We start from the raw sequence: 17,426 nt of genomic DNA, 5'->3' as shown, positions 1-17,426 counted from the left end.
TTTATATTAACCATCGATTAATCAGTATTAAATATGTACAAATCAATTTTTTTATTCATAATTTTTATTTAATTATTTATCTCGTCTATTCAAATTCGATCCAACTCGACCATTTGTTATTTTGGTGGCTGCAGCAGTGCGAAGTACTAGGAATTTCACCTACCAATATTGACCGTAATAAAATACTGTAACTTACATATATAAAAAAAAATATTGACCGTTATAATCTAGAGTTATGTTGTTGTGAGGGTTTCGTTAAAAAATAATACAGTATATATAAGTAAGATAATACATAAAATAGTTAAATAATATATTTTAGATATTCTTAACATAATAAGATGTTATTATTTCTGAATATATTTTTAAAATTCCTTAAATAGCCCTATTATAGCCGTCTATTTTTGCAACAAAAAAAGAGAGTAAGATTTTATCGATAAATAAAAATGAAGCATCAATACTTTGATTTCAAAAACGTATGCATGCACTGATGCATATATAATATCTCATTTTAATTAAAAATTACGGGTTATATTATATATTTGATTGTAATTATATATGTACTTTAAAGTAAAAGTTGAATGTATGTCTGATCAACTTTATGTTAGTATATATGGACACTAACAATCAGTGGTGTAGCTATAGCCACCCAGTGTATATTCTTCGTTGGAAAATTACGTTGTATATATATGTCATATTCTACATTTGAAGAATGTAAATTTAAAGTTGGACATCCTTGACAAAGTTATGCCTTTGATGCAGTCGTAATGAGTGTCCATATGAATGAAGGAGTTCCTGATTCGAACACCAAATAATATATATATATAATTGAATAATTCGTTATGGTTGCTCTTTTTATTGCCACCTTCTAGACACCATTGGGAATCCTTAATTAATTAAAGTGTTTTTTTAATTTATTTATCTAATTCTTTGATACTTGAAATTATTCTTTAATTTGACATAATGACAAGTAATAAAGTATTATATGCTGATCTTTCTGAATTCTGATGACCTATCAAGTATTTCTACAATATTTCATTCTTAATTATAATAAGCATACAAAATCTATGAATTGATTTTGAATCCTTTTGTTTCATTATTTTTTTCTTGAAATGATCATTAACAGATTATTTTATATGTTAGTATTATTTGGAAATTGTTTGTTAGATTTGATAAGAACCTAATGTTGAAAAATAAAATAAATAAATACTATTTATGTAGAAGTGCAGATATCTAGTTCTTTTTAAGGATTCAAGTCTATTGCGATATAATCTTCACTGATTCAGCAATATAACTTTTGACTTCTCCCCCTCTAGGATACAATTCCGAATTAGTTGAAGCTCAAAAAACATATTCCTTCGATATAAAATCACTCTCTTTGTATAGTAAAAAAGTTGAAGACTTGGCATATTTTTCAACTTCTCAACCTAGAAATTAAGATAAATTAGTTGATACAATATATTATATTACACGGATAATTAATATCAAATTTTCTACAATATTATATTGTAAATATTTTTCTTATTTGCTACCTTCTAGATACTCTTGAGAAGCCTTGGAGAGTTGTTGCGTGTGGAGACCCCTTAATTAAAATAATTATTCTTCTATGATTTATTTAATTAATGATACTTTAAACTGTTCTTAATTTGACACAATGACATCTATAAGTAGATATGCTGATTGTTTCAATGACCTATCATAAATTTCTAGAATATTTCACTGTTATTATACTAAGCATAAAAATCTATGGATTAGTGTAAATTAAATAACAGCAATAAATTCAATATAATTTTATAAGAAAAAAAGAATAGAACACACACATACTTAATTCCTATTAAATAACAACAGTAAATCCAATATAATTTTATAAGAAAAAAGAATAGAGCATACATAGACTTTAATCCTATTAAATAACAACAATAAATCCAATATAATTTTATAAGAAAAAAAATTAAGCATATATAGAATTTATTCTTATTTCGTGGGATTAAAAATTGTTTAAAATGTGTATAAAGTGTAGACACGTGTGAGAAATACACTATTCATGCCCAATATTTGCACCAAATGATGTTATATAAAAATCTTAAAAGCCAAAAATCAAATTTAAATAAGATTTACATATGGTATAATTAATCATCATTAAGTTTGGCCAATTTTGAAAAATATATTTTGTACGAAAATAAAAATGAGAAAAGTGACTTCTCTACTATAGAAATAGGAAAAACAAGTTCCACATTGGTTGTGTCTTCTCCACTCTTCAAAATACTTCATCTTCTATATATATTGTTATATAATTATTTACGTAAGGATGTTTGGGATTTAAGGTTTACGAGTTTTAATAGTGACCTCAGATTAATATTATATTAAGTAATTTTACCACAAAATATTGTTACAAAATTAGGAAAGTATCGAATTTGAACAAAAGTTATTGAAATTACATGAATATGTAATCGGCCTCTAGATTTGATTTTAGTATTTGTCATGTATAGAAGACTACTATAATCTAACCAAACATATTTTCGTCGAGTAGGTTTAATCACTTTGTAGCGAAACATTACCTCTTAGGGACCTTTCCATTTCGAGCTTGATTCTGGTTAAAAATGAAGAGTACTTTTCATTTATTTTACCACATCCTTGGTGACGACTATATTTGAATTTATAACTTCACAATATGTGAATTCTTAATCTTATTTGGCCATTATTCATTTGGAGCCTTGACTAATTAATTTCTTTGAGAAATACTAGCTACTGTGGGTGGTAACACACTATTCCTATCGAAGGCAGTTTATTTTTTGATTTCAAATTCGAGATTTCTAATTACTATTCCACTACAATTTTGACGTTGATAAAAGAAATTTAAAAAAAAGATTAAGGAAATTTTAATTTGTGTGTTTTCAAACTTCTTGGCTTTCTGCCCAAGGAAAAAATCTTCAATAATCGTATTACTTAATTAAGTAGGTTAAAATTTTCTTGGAGGCTGCTAACTATTAGTCTATTTAAATCATTTTTAAAAAAGTTTTAATTGATATATTCAAATATGGAGAAAATTTTCAAATGTTTGTTATACCTGTTAATTAAGTAGAATATTATCTGTCAATTAACTTGATCTATTCTTTTTTCCACACATGTTTCTTATTTTTTACCAAATCACTTACCTAATTCTGATTTACTAGAAACGCTGAATGAGTAATTAAGGTTAATTTTTTTTGTTTAACCATCCATCCACAAATATTGTCTAAGAAATTAAGGTTATTACTTCATTCGTTTCAATTTATTTATCTGATTTTGACTTGTATCTCACTATTAAATTTACACCTATAGAATAAATTCATATAATTTAAGAGTGTAGTATTTTTGAGATAATGATCAAAATCATATTTGAAGTATTTTTTTCTGTGAATTTTGTATCTAAATTATCATGTGTTTGTGTTTTTTACGTGAATTATCATCAACTATTTACCAAAACAGAAAAAATTTCCTATATCTACAATAACAACAATATATCTAATGTTATCCACAAGTTAGATCTGGGAGGATGATGTTGTATGCAGCTAGCCTATCCTATCTTGTGAAGGTAGAAAGACTATTTTCGATAGACAGTCGATTCGAGTAAACATATAAACAATTAAATATGTCAAGCAATACAAAAGAAAGAAGCCATGTTGAAAACAATTAATTAATAAGAGAATAAGTAGCAACAACAAATAATACAATAAATGGAAAAGGGTCTAAAATACCCTTCAAGTATAGGGAATGGAAAAAAAAATACCCTCATTCCACATTTGGGCTCCACAATACTCTTTCATCCACCTATATGGACTTATGAATCGGTAGAATTTTTAGTGGGTCGAGTAAAATATAGCTGGATCCGAATTTGATTAGGAGAAATTATTATTTTTGGTTAATTTAATTTTCAGCCAATTAAAGATTGTCACGTCATTAATAAAAGGATTAATTATAACTCTTAAAGAATATGTTAAGTGAAAGGGTAATATAGGTCCATATAGGTGGATGAAGTGGTATTTTGAAGCTCAAAGGTGAAAGGAGGGTATTTCCGTTCCATTCCCTGTACTTGAAGGGTATTTTAGGCCCTTCTCTGTATGATAAATGAAGCAAAGGAAACAACAAATATTGAGACAAGAACTAGACAATGCTTGACTACATACTTATTAGTGTTCTACACTAATTTTCGATCTCCAATTCGTTTTAACTGTACATATCAATTGAACTCGTAAAACGAGCTAAGATTTCAAGCACATGCAACAATGAGAAATGTGTTCCAACATCAAAGTCAAAGGTTGAAATTATGTAATGACCCTGAAGGTCATTTTTGAAAATTCTCAAAAAAAATATCATTTTATCCCTTTCGATAGTTTCCCCAAACCTTGTTTGATCAGTTTACGAAGTTGATTTTGAAATTTGATTGTAAAGTTGTGATTTTTGAAAGTTTTAGAGTTTTGGAGAGTTAAAGTTGTTAAGAGTGATTTTTTCGGTAATAACCGGAGCTACGAGTTTTGAAATTGAATTCCATAAGTTCCATCAACTCTAGAACGTGACTTATAGGTTAGTAGGACTATTGTCTCAAGTCTTGAGGTATTCAGATGAGTTTTGGAAGAGTACTTTTTGTATTTTGAAAGTTGAAAGCATAAGATAGTTGACCAAATCAACATTTGGTGATAGCAATCTTGGAATGGAATTCCGTCAGTTCTGTTAGCTCCAGAATATGATTTTTGGTCTAGACGTATTATTGATTTGGGTCTCAAGGCCTTTTGATTTGATTTTGATCCATTAGACGAGATGCAGAGAAAGTTAAGGCTAAAGTTTGACTTTAGTCAACGTTTGAGGTTAGATAGGTGTCACGACCCCGACCGTTGTGATTGACACCCACACTAACCCTCCGGTGAGAGAACAATTACTACTAACCAACTAACACCAAAACTAAACATTTAAAGATACGGAAGCAGATTTAAATGCAAAAATAAAGTGGAGTTCCCATAAACTCCGAAAGTTTTACAAATCGTTACTAATACATTGTGGAAAACACCCATAGAATCTAAAAGTCAATGTACCAAAAACATCTAAAGTTCAACAAGTCTAAGGAAAATGGGTACAACCTAACTAAACATACAAGTAAGTCTAACTATAAAGTTTGAGTTCAAAAAGAGTAGACTAAAACATAGAGGACTCATGGCAGCCTGGAAGAACTGGCTCACCCTTGAATTCGATCTTGCTCACTGATCTCCTAAACGAGGTCTGTCAGTAGCCGCCTGAAGATGCCCTGTACTCAACAAAGAAAGAGCAAGTGCAGTATCAGTACACAACCACAGTGTACTGGTAGGATCACGTGGCTATTCCAGTAAGTAAAACATATATATAAGAAGTCACAACATAGTAAACATGCATATACCAAACATATACAATATCAATTATCATTTCAGGAGCAATGTACCATTCCATATTCTCAATAATACACATATATGACATACCAATGGCCCTTTCATGGAACACATACACAAACTGTTAGTGTGTCGGATCGTGACACCCGATCTAAGTTAGTGTGTCAGAACGTGACACTCGTTCCAATATGTGTCGGTGCGTGGCATCCAATCCCAGTTAGTGTATCGGAACATGACACCCGATCCATTCAACATGCCACAATCACAATCACAATATACATTCTCATAATCATACAATCAAGTGTTGATTCATGGCTTACAATCATTCATTCATACTCATTTGCATTAGATGTGATCAATAGTGCAACATTCACATACATAAATGCAACTACTAACATACATCACACAAACATGGAATCAAAATATCACCTACCTCGAAACCAAACTTGAATCCCTCTAAGACACTTTAATCTTCCCTTTCCGTATTCTTTCTGCTTGTTCTAGGTCTACAAACAATTAATCTACGCAAGAATCAACAATCAAAAGTCTAATTATCCGGATTATAATAAACCCAATAACCCAAGGCCAAATCCATGATCCTAAGAGGCAGCTGGGGCTTTTTCCCACCATCCAATTCAGTCCAAAAACCCTTCCCCAATAATAATTAACCAAGAATCTAAGATCTACGGATCGAAAAATGGATTAGGGGAGTAAAATCCTTACCTTTAGCACCAAAAGTCGTAGAAACTGTCAAGAAATCACCTGGGTCGTCTCTTAACTCTCAAGAACAAAACTTGCAGAAAAATAACTTTTTTGGGGTTTAATTCCGACTTAAGTCGCGACTGAGCCACTACGGCGGACCCCATCCCGCCACAGCGTCCCCCGCCCTGGCAGGAATAATTCTGCCACAACAGCTTACACGGAGATAGAGAGCCGAAATTAAAGTTTCAAACCCCTATTTCACAGCGCACCTTCACCCCATGACGTTCAAAGATTACCCTTTCACGTTAAGATCAGTTTCGGGAGTTCTACTCGCCCGAATTCGATTCCTTAAAGTCGTACAGGTTCCTTAACGTCTTAGCTATCTACTCATGCAATCAAATTCATTATTAAATCTCTCATTCATTACCAGATTTCCCTAGATTCGCATGACTCCGATTTAAACAAATATGGACTAGGCTAGGAGCTCCAAGTCACTACTCTAAAGCTTTCTGGCCAAATTCTTTCCCCATTAGCTTTTTCATAATGACGGGAACATGTCATTACAAAAGGGTATTATCGAGTTTTGATGATTTCAACATGTCCAAATGGTGATATTTGGTCTAGTTGAATGTTTAGTTCAGTTCTCAAAACTTTTGGATGTATTTCATGTCTTTATTTAGAAATTTGGAGATTATTATGTTAAAATTGACTTTAGCCAACATCGAATTAGAAAAACCTAAGTAATGAATACAATCGGCTATATATGTAAATAACTCAATTTCCTTTTTCAATGATCCTGGGCCATTTAAAAATCAGTTGGTTTGGCTCATTTTATATTAGTCATTAAGCTATTAATATTTTTGCTTGTTTAATAAAGGACATCGGTCACTCTTGTTCATAGTGGTTGAGGGGGTTTTCTCCGCACCGCTAGGTCACGAGTTCGAGACTTGATATGTTGCGAATTTGGAAAAAAAATAAGATATTCTAAAATATCTTTTTTTTTTAAAAAATTATTTTGTAAATTCAAATATATTTTGGAACATATAATTTTATAAACTTACCACGTTTTATAACAGGAGACTATTTGATACGTAAGATAAGAAAATATTAAGACTAGAATTTGATTATGATTTTTAATCAATTCCGAAATTATTTATTTAAAATTGTGAGAGTACTATCCTATATAGAAGTTGGGATAAAACGATTCTCGTACCTCATCCCCCCATATCAAGATTACTAATTACAAATAAAATTATTATCATGTGATCAAGAAATTACGAATTTAAATCGTGCTCTTACAAAAGTGTAGAATAATACTCTATACAATACACTTTTGTGATTCGACATCAACCCTTAGATCCATTACCTAACGAAAACTTAGTAGACCAATCTTTTTAAGAAATTTAACTTACTTATCATTAAGGCCAAAACATGTGCAATATGACTAATTTGTCCTTATTCAAACATGTGTGATATGGCTAATTTGTCCTTATTCAAACATGTGTGATATGACTAATAGGGAGTCAAACTTGGCCTTAACTGGCATAAGTACTTCAACTTCGAGAGCGCACATCTAGACACTTCAAGTTAGTCTCAAAGGGCAACTAAGCACTCTAACTCGTTCTAAATGTGTCTCATGGACACTCAATGATTACGTGACACATAAATTATGATGGTGTCTATATGATCTCTTTGTAGCTTCAAGTGTTTAACTGACCTAGTGGAAACACGAGTTGAGGTGTCTAGAAGTGCATACTCCTACTTCACAAGTAGATGAGCACAATAATTGTAATCTCATAAGTAGAGTCTGAAGAGTATGATGTATGTGCAGTCTCTATTCCTACTTTGTGAAGATAGAGAGAGTGTTTCTAATGAACCATTGGACCTCTGCTTGAGTAAGCATATCAATAATTAAGTACGTCAAGCAAATCCAATAGCAAAGAAGTTGTACTGAATACAACTAATTAATAAAAGAATAAATAGCAACGACAAATAATATTAAATAAAGTAAAGGAAACAACAAATTAAATATTGAGACAAGAACTAGACATTGCTCAACTACATACCTACTAATAATCTACTATAATTTTCGACCTCCAAATCGTTCTATATGTACATATATATTGAACATGTAAAACGAGCTAAGATTTCAAATACGTGTGGCAATGAGAAACGTGTTCCAACATTGAAGTCAAAGGTTGAAATTATTTCAAAAAATTTCACATTGAATTACCCACAATCTAAATGTTTAATTGACATGACTTCCTCCATTTTCATATTATTGTTCATATTTCTGTTTTACATGTTTCTAAAATATTATAAATAAAAAATATATTTTTATTAATTTATCCTTATTTCTCAAAGATAAATTACACTCTACTTAAGAACAAAGATAATATAATATTATTGATATATCAATAATTACTACCTTGAACTCTTCACATTTAAAAGAATAATTATGCAAAATACCAAATATTTAGCCTATATTAGGTATTACAACTACAGTTTAAGAAAATTATAATTCGTGGCTACAGTTTCCCAATTCTCATTTTTCTCTAGATTTGTATAATTTGTCTGATTTGTATAAATCCAGAATTTGTATAATTCGGTTCCTGATTGTATAAATCAAGAATTTTGTATATGCTTACCCCTAACTATTTGTATACGATTTATGAAAAATTCATAATAATTTATCATGTTTCTATATTGGCAAGCAAATTATACAAATGAAGTTTTGAAAAATTCCTAAATGTATAATACAAAATTTATATACACTTACCATATTTGTATATTCACAAGCGAAATATACAAACCGCAGCCTCCATAGTAAATGAACTATAGCTATGAAGCGCAATTATCAAAACTATAGCTATAGAGCCTTACTATAACTATATCTTTTTGAGATCTTTTTTATGCCTAGACACAACCCACCCAATGTTGGACTTATTTTCAATGATCATGGGCCATTGTAAAACACGTTTGTTTGGCCCATTTTATATATTAGTAGTTATTAAGCTATAAATAATTTTGTTTGTTTAATAAAGGATATCAGTCACTCTTGTTCACAGTGGTTGAGGGAGTTTTCTCCACACCACTAGGTCACGAGTTCAACTCTGATATAAGAAAAAAAATTGAGGTATTCTAAAATACCTCCTTTTATTTATTTTTTTCCTCAATAATTATTCTTATGTTTTTATTTATTTTTTAATCAAATATGTTCCCTATTTTAAGAGTACCTCTCTTATTTTATATTTGAAACTTAAAATTGCATTTAATTTCTGTATTTACTCTGTAAATTCAAATATAATTCGGGATAATATAATTTTTATACCATCCTCGATTTACAACACTAGGACAGTCTGGTACGTGGGATAAGAATATATAGTACTTTTTGGGATAGAATTGATTATGTTTTTTAATTAGTCCCAAAATTATTTTATTGTCATTTATTTAAAATGATGAGATCATTATTCCATATAAAAGTTGGGACAAAATATTCTCATATATCATCCCACATATCAACTTAGAAGGGGAACCTTAACATAATAAATATAATTATTATCATATGATCAAAAAGTTTCGAATTCAAATTGTGCTCTTATAAATATGTCAAACAAAGTTAAATACAATACACCCTTGCGGTCCGACCCTTCCTCAAACCCCTACATAGCGAGAACTCAGTGCAAGAGTACTTAGCAGACATTTTTGTTTCTACCAAACCACATGGCAATATTTTTGAATCATTTTTTATCGAACCTCCAATTATATTTGAAAACTTCATTTTAAAAACAGTTACTAAGATAATTGAAAAGTGAAAACCAAATGGATATGAAAAGCATGCCAAATTAACAATTTCAGAACCTAAACTTGAGGCATATAAAGCAGACCTCAAAGTAATTAAAACGAAGCCTGGGCACAGGGCTATCGCCCGAGCCTAACTGTAGCTGCTAGTTGAACATCATACATACAGACCAACAAGAGTTACATACAGGCTATATCGAACTAGGAAACTGTTTTGAGGCATCGTTGTTGAATACTAAATATCATTGTCGAAGGATTAGTAGTCCCTCGTGTGCTTGGCCAACTCACCCTACAGTCAAGAAAATGAACTAAGCATCGTTAGTATGAACGAGCAAGGCAATGTTATAAGTAGAAATCATTCGATTGTCACCATGCAAAATGTGGTACTAGCCCATAGAGTGACTTCAAAACTTATGAGCGACACTGCTGCCTGTTATGACATTGTTTTGACTATATATAAAAGTCTTCACCCCAACGAATTCAGCTCTCCGGATAGTAAGGTCAAATATATGTAGAAACATTTTCTCATATAATGACCAGACGGGCCAGGGCATTACTAAAGCAAAAGGGCAATATGTAATAAACACACACACTAATTCCTCTTTTTTTTTCTTTCTTCTAATATCTCACGAAGCAAAATTCACATCAATCTTCTCAAATCATGTCAAGAACCTCTCACAAGATTGAATTATAGCTAATTAGCAATGGACACGTCTTAAGTCCCTTCTTTCTACTTTCTTTCTCCAGAACTCCCCTAAGATAAAAGGCTTTAGGTTAGTGAAAGACTAGCCAGCAGCTCTTCCCCTGGCAATAGCTCCCACTTTATCTCCATTTCACCTCACTTTTGTGACTAGATTTAATAAACTCTTTCCGGTCTAAATGTTGTCATGGTGGATCCAGAGATAAAATGGTAGTTTTGTTCAATCTTCCCATTCATATGGCTAGATTTTGAAGATTCTCAAAGTTAAATGTTCAAGAAAACGAAAAAGGAGGCCAACAAAGAGACTTTTCACATTCTCACTTTTCATCATTTTAACCTTCACATAAGTTCTATAATGAAGTCTATAAGTACAGTTTGTCTTTCCTATGGCATCGATGACCAAAGTAAAACAAGTGATGCGAGAACAACCCAATCCATGTCACTGCTGCTGTTCAGTTCTCAAAGTTTCAAGACCTACAGAGCTTTTCCCAGGGTGTAATTGAGGAGCTTCTAGAGTGAGTTCACTGATAGCAAACAAGCAGATCCTCCTTCAGTAGCAATGGGGAAGCAACAGAATAGTAACTGGTGTTTTTTTCTATTTTGATGAATTAAAAATATCATTAATGGCATCAAAATGCAAATTACAAAAATACAATCACAAAAGAAGATAATAGCAGTTCGGGCTTCTACAATCTAGGCTAGTACTAGTGAGCTGACATAATCCAAAAAATGGTCAATCCTAGAGAAGGGTTAGCTTGACATTTAGGATCATTAGGAGGTGAAAAGGAAATATCATGGCGAGGTTAAACTTGGACATGTCGGTGCATGAAAAGGGAAGGAAATATTAAGGAGTTTCAATCTGTATCGTCATGAATTGTTCAAACCAGGAAAAATGTCATAGGACCTAGATGTCCATTTTGAAAGTGTAAAGGAACTCTGGAAGACAAGGTATCACTTTACATTCTCTCATATCAGCTTTTAAATCAGGGTCAGGTTCGAGGGAGATATTATAAGAGCTTATTGTCTTTTTAAAAAATTTCAAATATTTACAACTTCCTAATATATTTGAACTCTTTTGATTTTTTTTCTTCTTGTAACAACCAAACATTACTGAACATCTTGAAATTCAAAGCCAAAATGATGCATGCACCAACTCTAGCAACATATGATAGCACATAAACAGTTTACTTGAAGCAAGCTACCCTAAAAATTAAAAGACAACTGTACCTCAAACTGACTCTTCAGATGATCAAGTTCCTTGTCAAGATCATTAATAGCCTGGTTATATGCCTGCATAGGTGAGGACTGGCTTGTTGTTTGGATCTGCAAACCAAACAAAGCAATAAGTCAAATCCAGAGAGATCAAACTTCATAACAAGCCAGGTTGCAGTGACACACCATAGTATCCAATAGACAAATTATTAACACTTTGTAAAGAGATTATGTATAAGTCTACAAGAAATATAGTAGGAACATAATGTGAAAAGACATGATTGCTCAAGCAGCAAGCCTTTCAGGATATACACCATCCCTGAACACAGAATATTCACAATTGAATATTACAAGCCAAATAAAGATTCTATTCTTCCTACATCCCCGAAGAAAATACAGCCTTAGGATGTTAGAAAATTGGCATTAGAAGCTTATTTGGAGGACAACGGATCCACAAAAGGTAGCTAGCTTCTTTCACCTGGACAGCATTACTAGAAGCATGCCTAGCAAAAGATAACCTCTGCAAGACGATTTACATTAAGTAACAGATGCTACATGTGCCATCATAATCTGAAACTATCTGTTATCTATTTCATCACTTCAGCACTGCACAAGACATTTTGAATTTTTTATATTTTTTTTGAAACTGATAACTTAAAAGACATTTTGAATTTATTTTTGTCCATTGTTTGGGTTCACTGGGCATGCCCTGGAAAATCCGTCAAGAATATTTGGCAATCACTGCATGCATATTTTGGAGTATTTGGCCACAGAAGGGCATTGATGTTCTAAAGGAATTTCAACTCCAATTAACTCTCTAAAAGCTAGGTGTCGTTTAAACCTTTTTCCTTAGAACTTGTCTAGTAATACCTTGCAATGGAGCTCACTCTAATGTACTTTCTGCATCCACGATATTCTATTTAATGAAATTCCCTTACTTCATTACAAAAATGAAGCGCTAACAAATCAAAAGCGACCAACAAAAACTACAATAGAACTAAAAAATGAAAATGCAACCAACTGGGCTGCAGAAACATCTATTATATACCAACTGACAATTGTTTCCTACTATTCCATTTATATGCTTAAAAGTTAACAAAAATGAAAAACAGTATATACTGAAATGAATAGTGGTTAATTCAAGAAGGTAACCGCTCTAATCACCCTCTAGCAAAAACATCTATTGCATGTCATACGTGATTTGGCATAGGAGGAAATGGTGTTCCCAGATTTTATATGGTCTATCAGGAATGGCTTTGCAAGTCGGCTCTAGTTGAGTCCCTATACAATAGGAGGCATTTTAGTGATTGTCCATTGCCTTCATATATTTCACCAGATTGTAGCTTTACAACTCTTTTAATCATTGTTGCTTTTGTTAGTAAGTCTAAATACCAACCAAGTCATGATATTCGTTTGGGATAGGACCGAACTACAACCTTACGTCCTGTCCTGTCACATGTAATGCATGATCTTTGTAGTCTATCTCACTGTCATCTAAATTAATGAAAGAAAAGCACACATGTACCACACACACATACAGATGCACACGACAAAGATCCACTCAAAATATTCCATTGCTATTGTTACATCCTCTTTTGTTAGTTGTTACAATCATATTCATTTGGTGAAGAGGTGCAAGATAGCATAACAGTCTTGAAGCATGAAAGCTTCTACAGGAAAATTATTCAAAGAAGTATTTTAACAGTCAATAATCTGAGTTCTTCTCTTTTTTCTACTCAATTCTCACTTTGAAATCTAAATTTGGTCATTTTGCAACCAAAGCAATGTCAACAAATATCTAGAAAACCATATACTAGGACTAGGTACCTCTAAGCAAGCACTAAAATGCAACCATTAGGTATACTAAATGCATGACACATCTTCCATTTTCCACATCCTTACTTTCCCACCCCATTATACAGCTTGTCCAACTACTCTTATAAGCAATAGGAGCAAGGCTTTATCTATTGAATAAAAACCTACCATTCTCATATTTATCCCTATTGAAAATACTCACAACCCTTCTTCCTGTTACTTATGCATTTAGAATAGAACTAGCTTTAGTCATGCATCTTGCAATCCTTTATGAGCAGTATAACAAGCTATGACATTTACTAATTGCTACAAGTCATTTTCTTTTTATTTTCATACACACAACCATCACATAAAATGCTATACACAGTTGTCTTACAATTAAAGGCATTGCAACTAGGGAGTCAAACTTGGTCTCAACTTGCAAGTAAGCACTCCAACTTCGGGACTACACATCTAGACACCTCAACTTGATCAAAAGTGACAACTACACACTCCAACTCGTTCCCACTGTCTTATGGACACCTGACACTGATGTGGCACATAAATTTTGGAGGTGTTTAGATGTTCATTTTGTAAGTTATAGTGTTCAAGTGACACATTGGCGACGAGTTGAGGTGTCTAGAAGTGCATACTCAAAAGTACCTACTACCTCCCACCCGCAAAAGCCACCCCCTTGGGCACAATTATAGAAGCAAAAGAAAAACACAAAAAAAGTGAGGAAACAATCACAAAACCCGAGAAACTAACCCGGAGCAGGATTTTGTACTGAAGAGGATGAGGCAACTTGTACCCAGCAAACAGAACATTATCATCCCTATGTAGTTGCCTGTTAATCATATTCATATAACCAAAAAAAAATCAGTTCTTTACCAAAAGGGTATTCCAAATTCGACGAAAACTAACAGAAAAATAGAACAACACAATCAGTGTGTTTACATGCGAACAATATTCCCGATTGTATGGTCCTCTCTTTCAACAGTAAATGTAGCTGCATTCATGATCTTCGTATCCCTCTCATACGAAACCCTAATCAAAATTTTCCAAATGAAGTGTAAATTGTTGCTCGATTCGTAAAAAAAAATTGAAAAAATTGCATAAAAATATCAAAAAAATGCCATACTTCTTAACGCCTTCTGGCACAACGAATCGTTCGTAACGATCTGGAGCATTCATCTTTCTTCTTCCTTCTTCGTCTTCAACAAATTGATTTCAGCGGCTAATTTGATGAAAATTCTGTTCTTATGTATATTTTTCCGGTTCGGGTTGAGTAGAAATGGACTTTGTGGACTTGTATTGTTGGATAGGCCCAACCCAATTTAAATTGGGCTAATCCGATCCATTAGGTTAAAACTATTGATTGGGCCTATTTCATACCGAAACTTTCACTTAATTACACTATTGATCTTGTTAAAGGGAAAATTACATGGTTAAGCGATATATACTAGTAGTTAATTAATCATCATAGCTATAGTTTTAATTAATAATCACTTACAACCAACATTCACTGATAACTTCATGGGCTGGAGTTTCGAGTTTTTATAATTCACACATTTGTATAACTTTTGTATAATGTAATTTTGTATACTATAATTTCTATAACCGTATAAAGTTCAGATTAAAAATTTGTTATTTCGATTTTATTCAAAAATAATTCAATTATACAAACGTACCCGCGAATTATTCAAATGAGACAGCTTAAACTTTAGCTACAACCCGTAAATATGCAAACTATAACTATGGAGTATAATTAAGTTTATTATAATGGCTATTTGCGTAAATTCCCCCTTTTTAAATGAGACGATCTTTAAATTTTATCTTTAAAAATCGAGCTAGCATAAGTTTTTTTTTTTTAAAAAAAAAAAGTGTGTATATCTTGTAAAATATAATGATACAAAAATATAAATTTATGTCTAGTAAAAAAAGTTATTTGAGTTGAAGGACCGAACATAAAATATAGGATTTCAGGAATGTTTTTGGAGTAAAAATTAATACAATTATTCATGTGATTATCTGAACTATGAAACTTACAAAGTAAAATTAAGTTTTTTTATAATAATAAAATCACTCATATTTTATTATTTGTCTTAGCAAACATTTTTTTTCATAATTTAGATGATGTTTAAGTAATTAACTCCTAATAAAAGTGGTTGAAATAGGAAGATCACATAGACCTACTTAGATCTTTTCTTGTCTTTGTTATATTCAAGTTTAAAACTCATCAAAAGGCAAAATAGAAACATCTAGTTGCCAAAATGGATTCCACATTTCAATTCAAATTAGCAGTGGAAAAGCATGATGAGTATTTGTGTCTGGTATGCGTATTAAAGTTCGATTAATTCGTCTTCGTGCAATGCAAGGCCTATTTTCAATGGCAGCACTTCCAACAGACAACATGACTTTTTCCATTCCCAATTAGATAAGGCTCAAATCCAATATCTCTTATTAAGGATGGACATATCTTAGTTATCTAAGTTGTTTGAACTCTTCAAAAATGCAGACGATATGTGTGTGTCAGACAGATCCTTCAAAAATAATGTATTTTTTTAAGAATTCAACACGAATATGATAATAATTTTAGAGAATCCAAACAACTTAACCAACCATTCCATGACAAGCGTCTACAATCCATGTTGATGCATGATGTATTGATCAACTTGGCAAAGTGCAAATTACTATGCATTTCTATATGGTCAATTTTAATCATGTCAAGTTCCATATGTCCAAAAATAAATTTCTTACATCATCGGGTCATTTATCAATTGTAATCTCATAAAAGGTTACTAGGTAGTCTTATTACGGATTCTACATTTTAAGAAGATTTATTTATAAATAATCTTTAAATGATTTGCTAGTATGATCTTTCCTTCTTCTTTTTTGTACTAATGATTTATATAACTTAAACTTATCTAAAAAGGGATTAAATTACAACACAGATACAGATAAATCCCAAAAGAAACATCAGAGATTATGCTAATTATTAGGCATGTAGTAATACAGTAATAAAACTATTACTGGTTGACTTTTTGGTTTATCATAAATACCACTTACATTAATGTGGGGTTAACATTTCCTTAAAGTCCATCATTTATCATTAAAAATTGTGGTAAGGTAATAAATATTTAATCTTTAATATGAGGTTTCAGATTCGAGATTTAGATATAAGATCGTCTTCGATAGAAAGATTTATACCCCTTAAAGTAAGCCTTTTCGATGCGAATCTGAATTAAACGAGCTTCAAAACGAGTACCAAACACTAGATGAGAAACAAAAAAGCAAAAAAAATCCATCATTTATTTGTCTAAAATGGCAATCCCACTTATATTTGCCTCATTTGGTGGAGTTCCCATTTCTTAATTAAATAATTAACATGAATAGTAATTAAATTACATGATCACTAGATTCACTTACTATATAAACAATGTAGAAAATTTCATAATATATCACACCAAATTAACTTCAAATTTCCTCTAGTTCTTCTTGTCTTTAACTATCCAGGTATGTTTAAATTCCCTAGCATTAATTAGATAGTATATTATATATGGGGATTCTTATATATACAAATAATACTTCGAGGTTGAAACGAACATGAACAGATTAATGATATTTCTTTATCTTTATTTCAGTTGTTTTGACAATATACTTATTCCTTTTTCTACTTCTACTTCCACGAGAAGGTACAAAATTCTCGTGCTTAAGTTGACATGCGATTTAAAAGGCATACTATTCTTTTACGTTATTTTTCTTAGCTAGTGTGTTGATAATCTATAAGCCTTAGGGTGTAATGTTTAGTACGAAAGAAAATA

General features: G+C 31.6%; 1 protein-coding gene across 1 annotated transcript; it reads right to left on the bottom strand.

Moving 5' to 3' along the window:
* Nucleotides 1-9,896: 9,896 nt before the first annotated feature.
* LOC102581010 (DNA-directed RNA polymerases II, IV and V subunit 11) lies at nucleotides 9,897-14,854 on the bottom strand. The gene is made up of 5 exons (XM_006340105.2): nucleotides 14,744-14,854; nucleotides 14,560-14,649; nucleotides 14,371-14,449; nucleotides 11,824-11,919; nucleotides 9,897-10,185 (listed from the first exon to the last, which is right to left on the bottom strand). The coding sequence occupies exons 1-5, from the start codon at nucleotides 14,794-14,796 to the stop codon at nucleotides 10,153-10,155; spliced, it is 351 nt and encodes a 116-aa protein (XP_006340167.1). The 5' UTR covers nucleotides 14,797-14,854; the 3' UTR covers nucleotides 9,897-10,152.
* Between the last annotated feature and the right edge of the window lie 2,572 nt (nucleotides 14,855-17,426).

The sequence above is a fragment of the Solanum tuberosum genome, unplaced genomic scaffold (genome assembly GCF_000226075.1).
Source record: "Solanum tuberosum cultivar DM 1-3 516 R44 unplaced genomic scaffold, SolTub_3.0 scf00017, whole genome shotgun sequence".
NCBI lineage: Eukaryota > Viridiplantae > Streptophyta > Magnoliopsida > Solanales > Solanaceae > Solanum > Solanum tuberosum.
Note: the sequence above shows the minus strand (reverse complement) of the source record. Positions and strands in the feature narration are given on the sequence as shown.

Excerpts from the sequence above, each read along its gene's own strand:
- LOC102581010 (XM_006340105.2), bottom strand. The coding sequence starts at position 14,796 with ATGAATGCTCCAGATCGTTACGAACGATTCGTTGTGCCAGAAGGCGTT. Across the intron at positions 14,650-14,743 it reads GTGCCAGAAGGCGTTAAGAA|GGTTTCGTATGAGAGGGATA; the intron begins GTATGGCATTTT and ends AATTTTGATTAG. Across the intron at positions 11,920-14,370 it reads AGTACAAAATCCTGCTCCGG|ATCCAAACAACAAGCCAGTC; the intron begins GTTAGTTTCTCG and ends TTTGGTTTGCAG.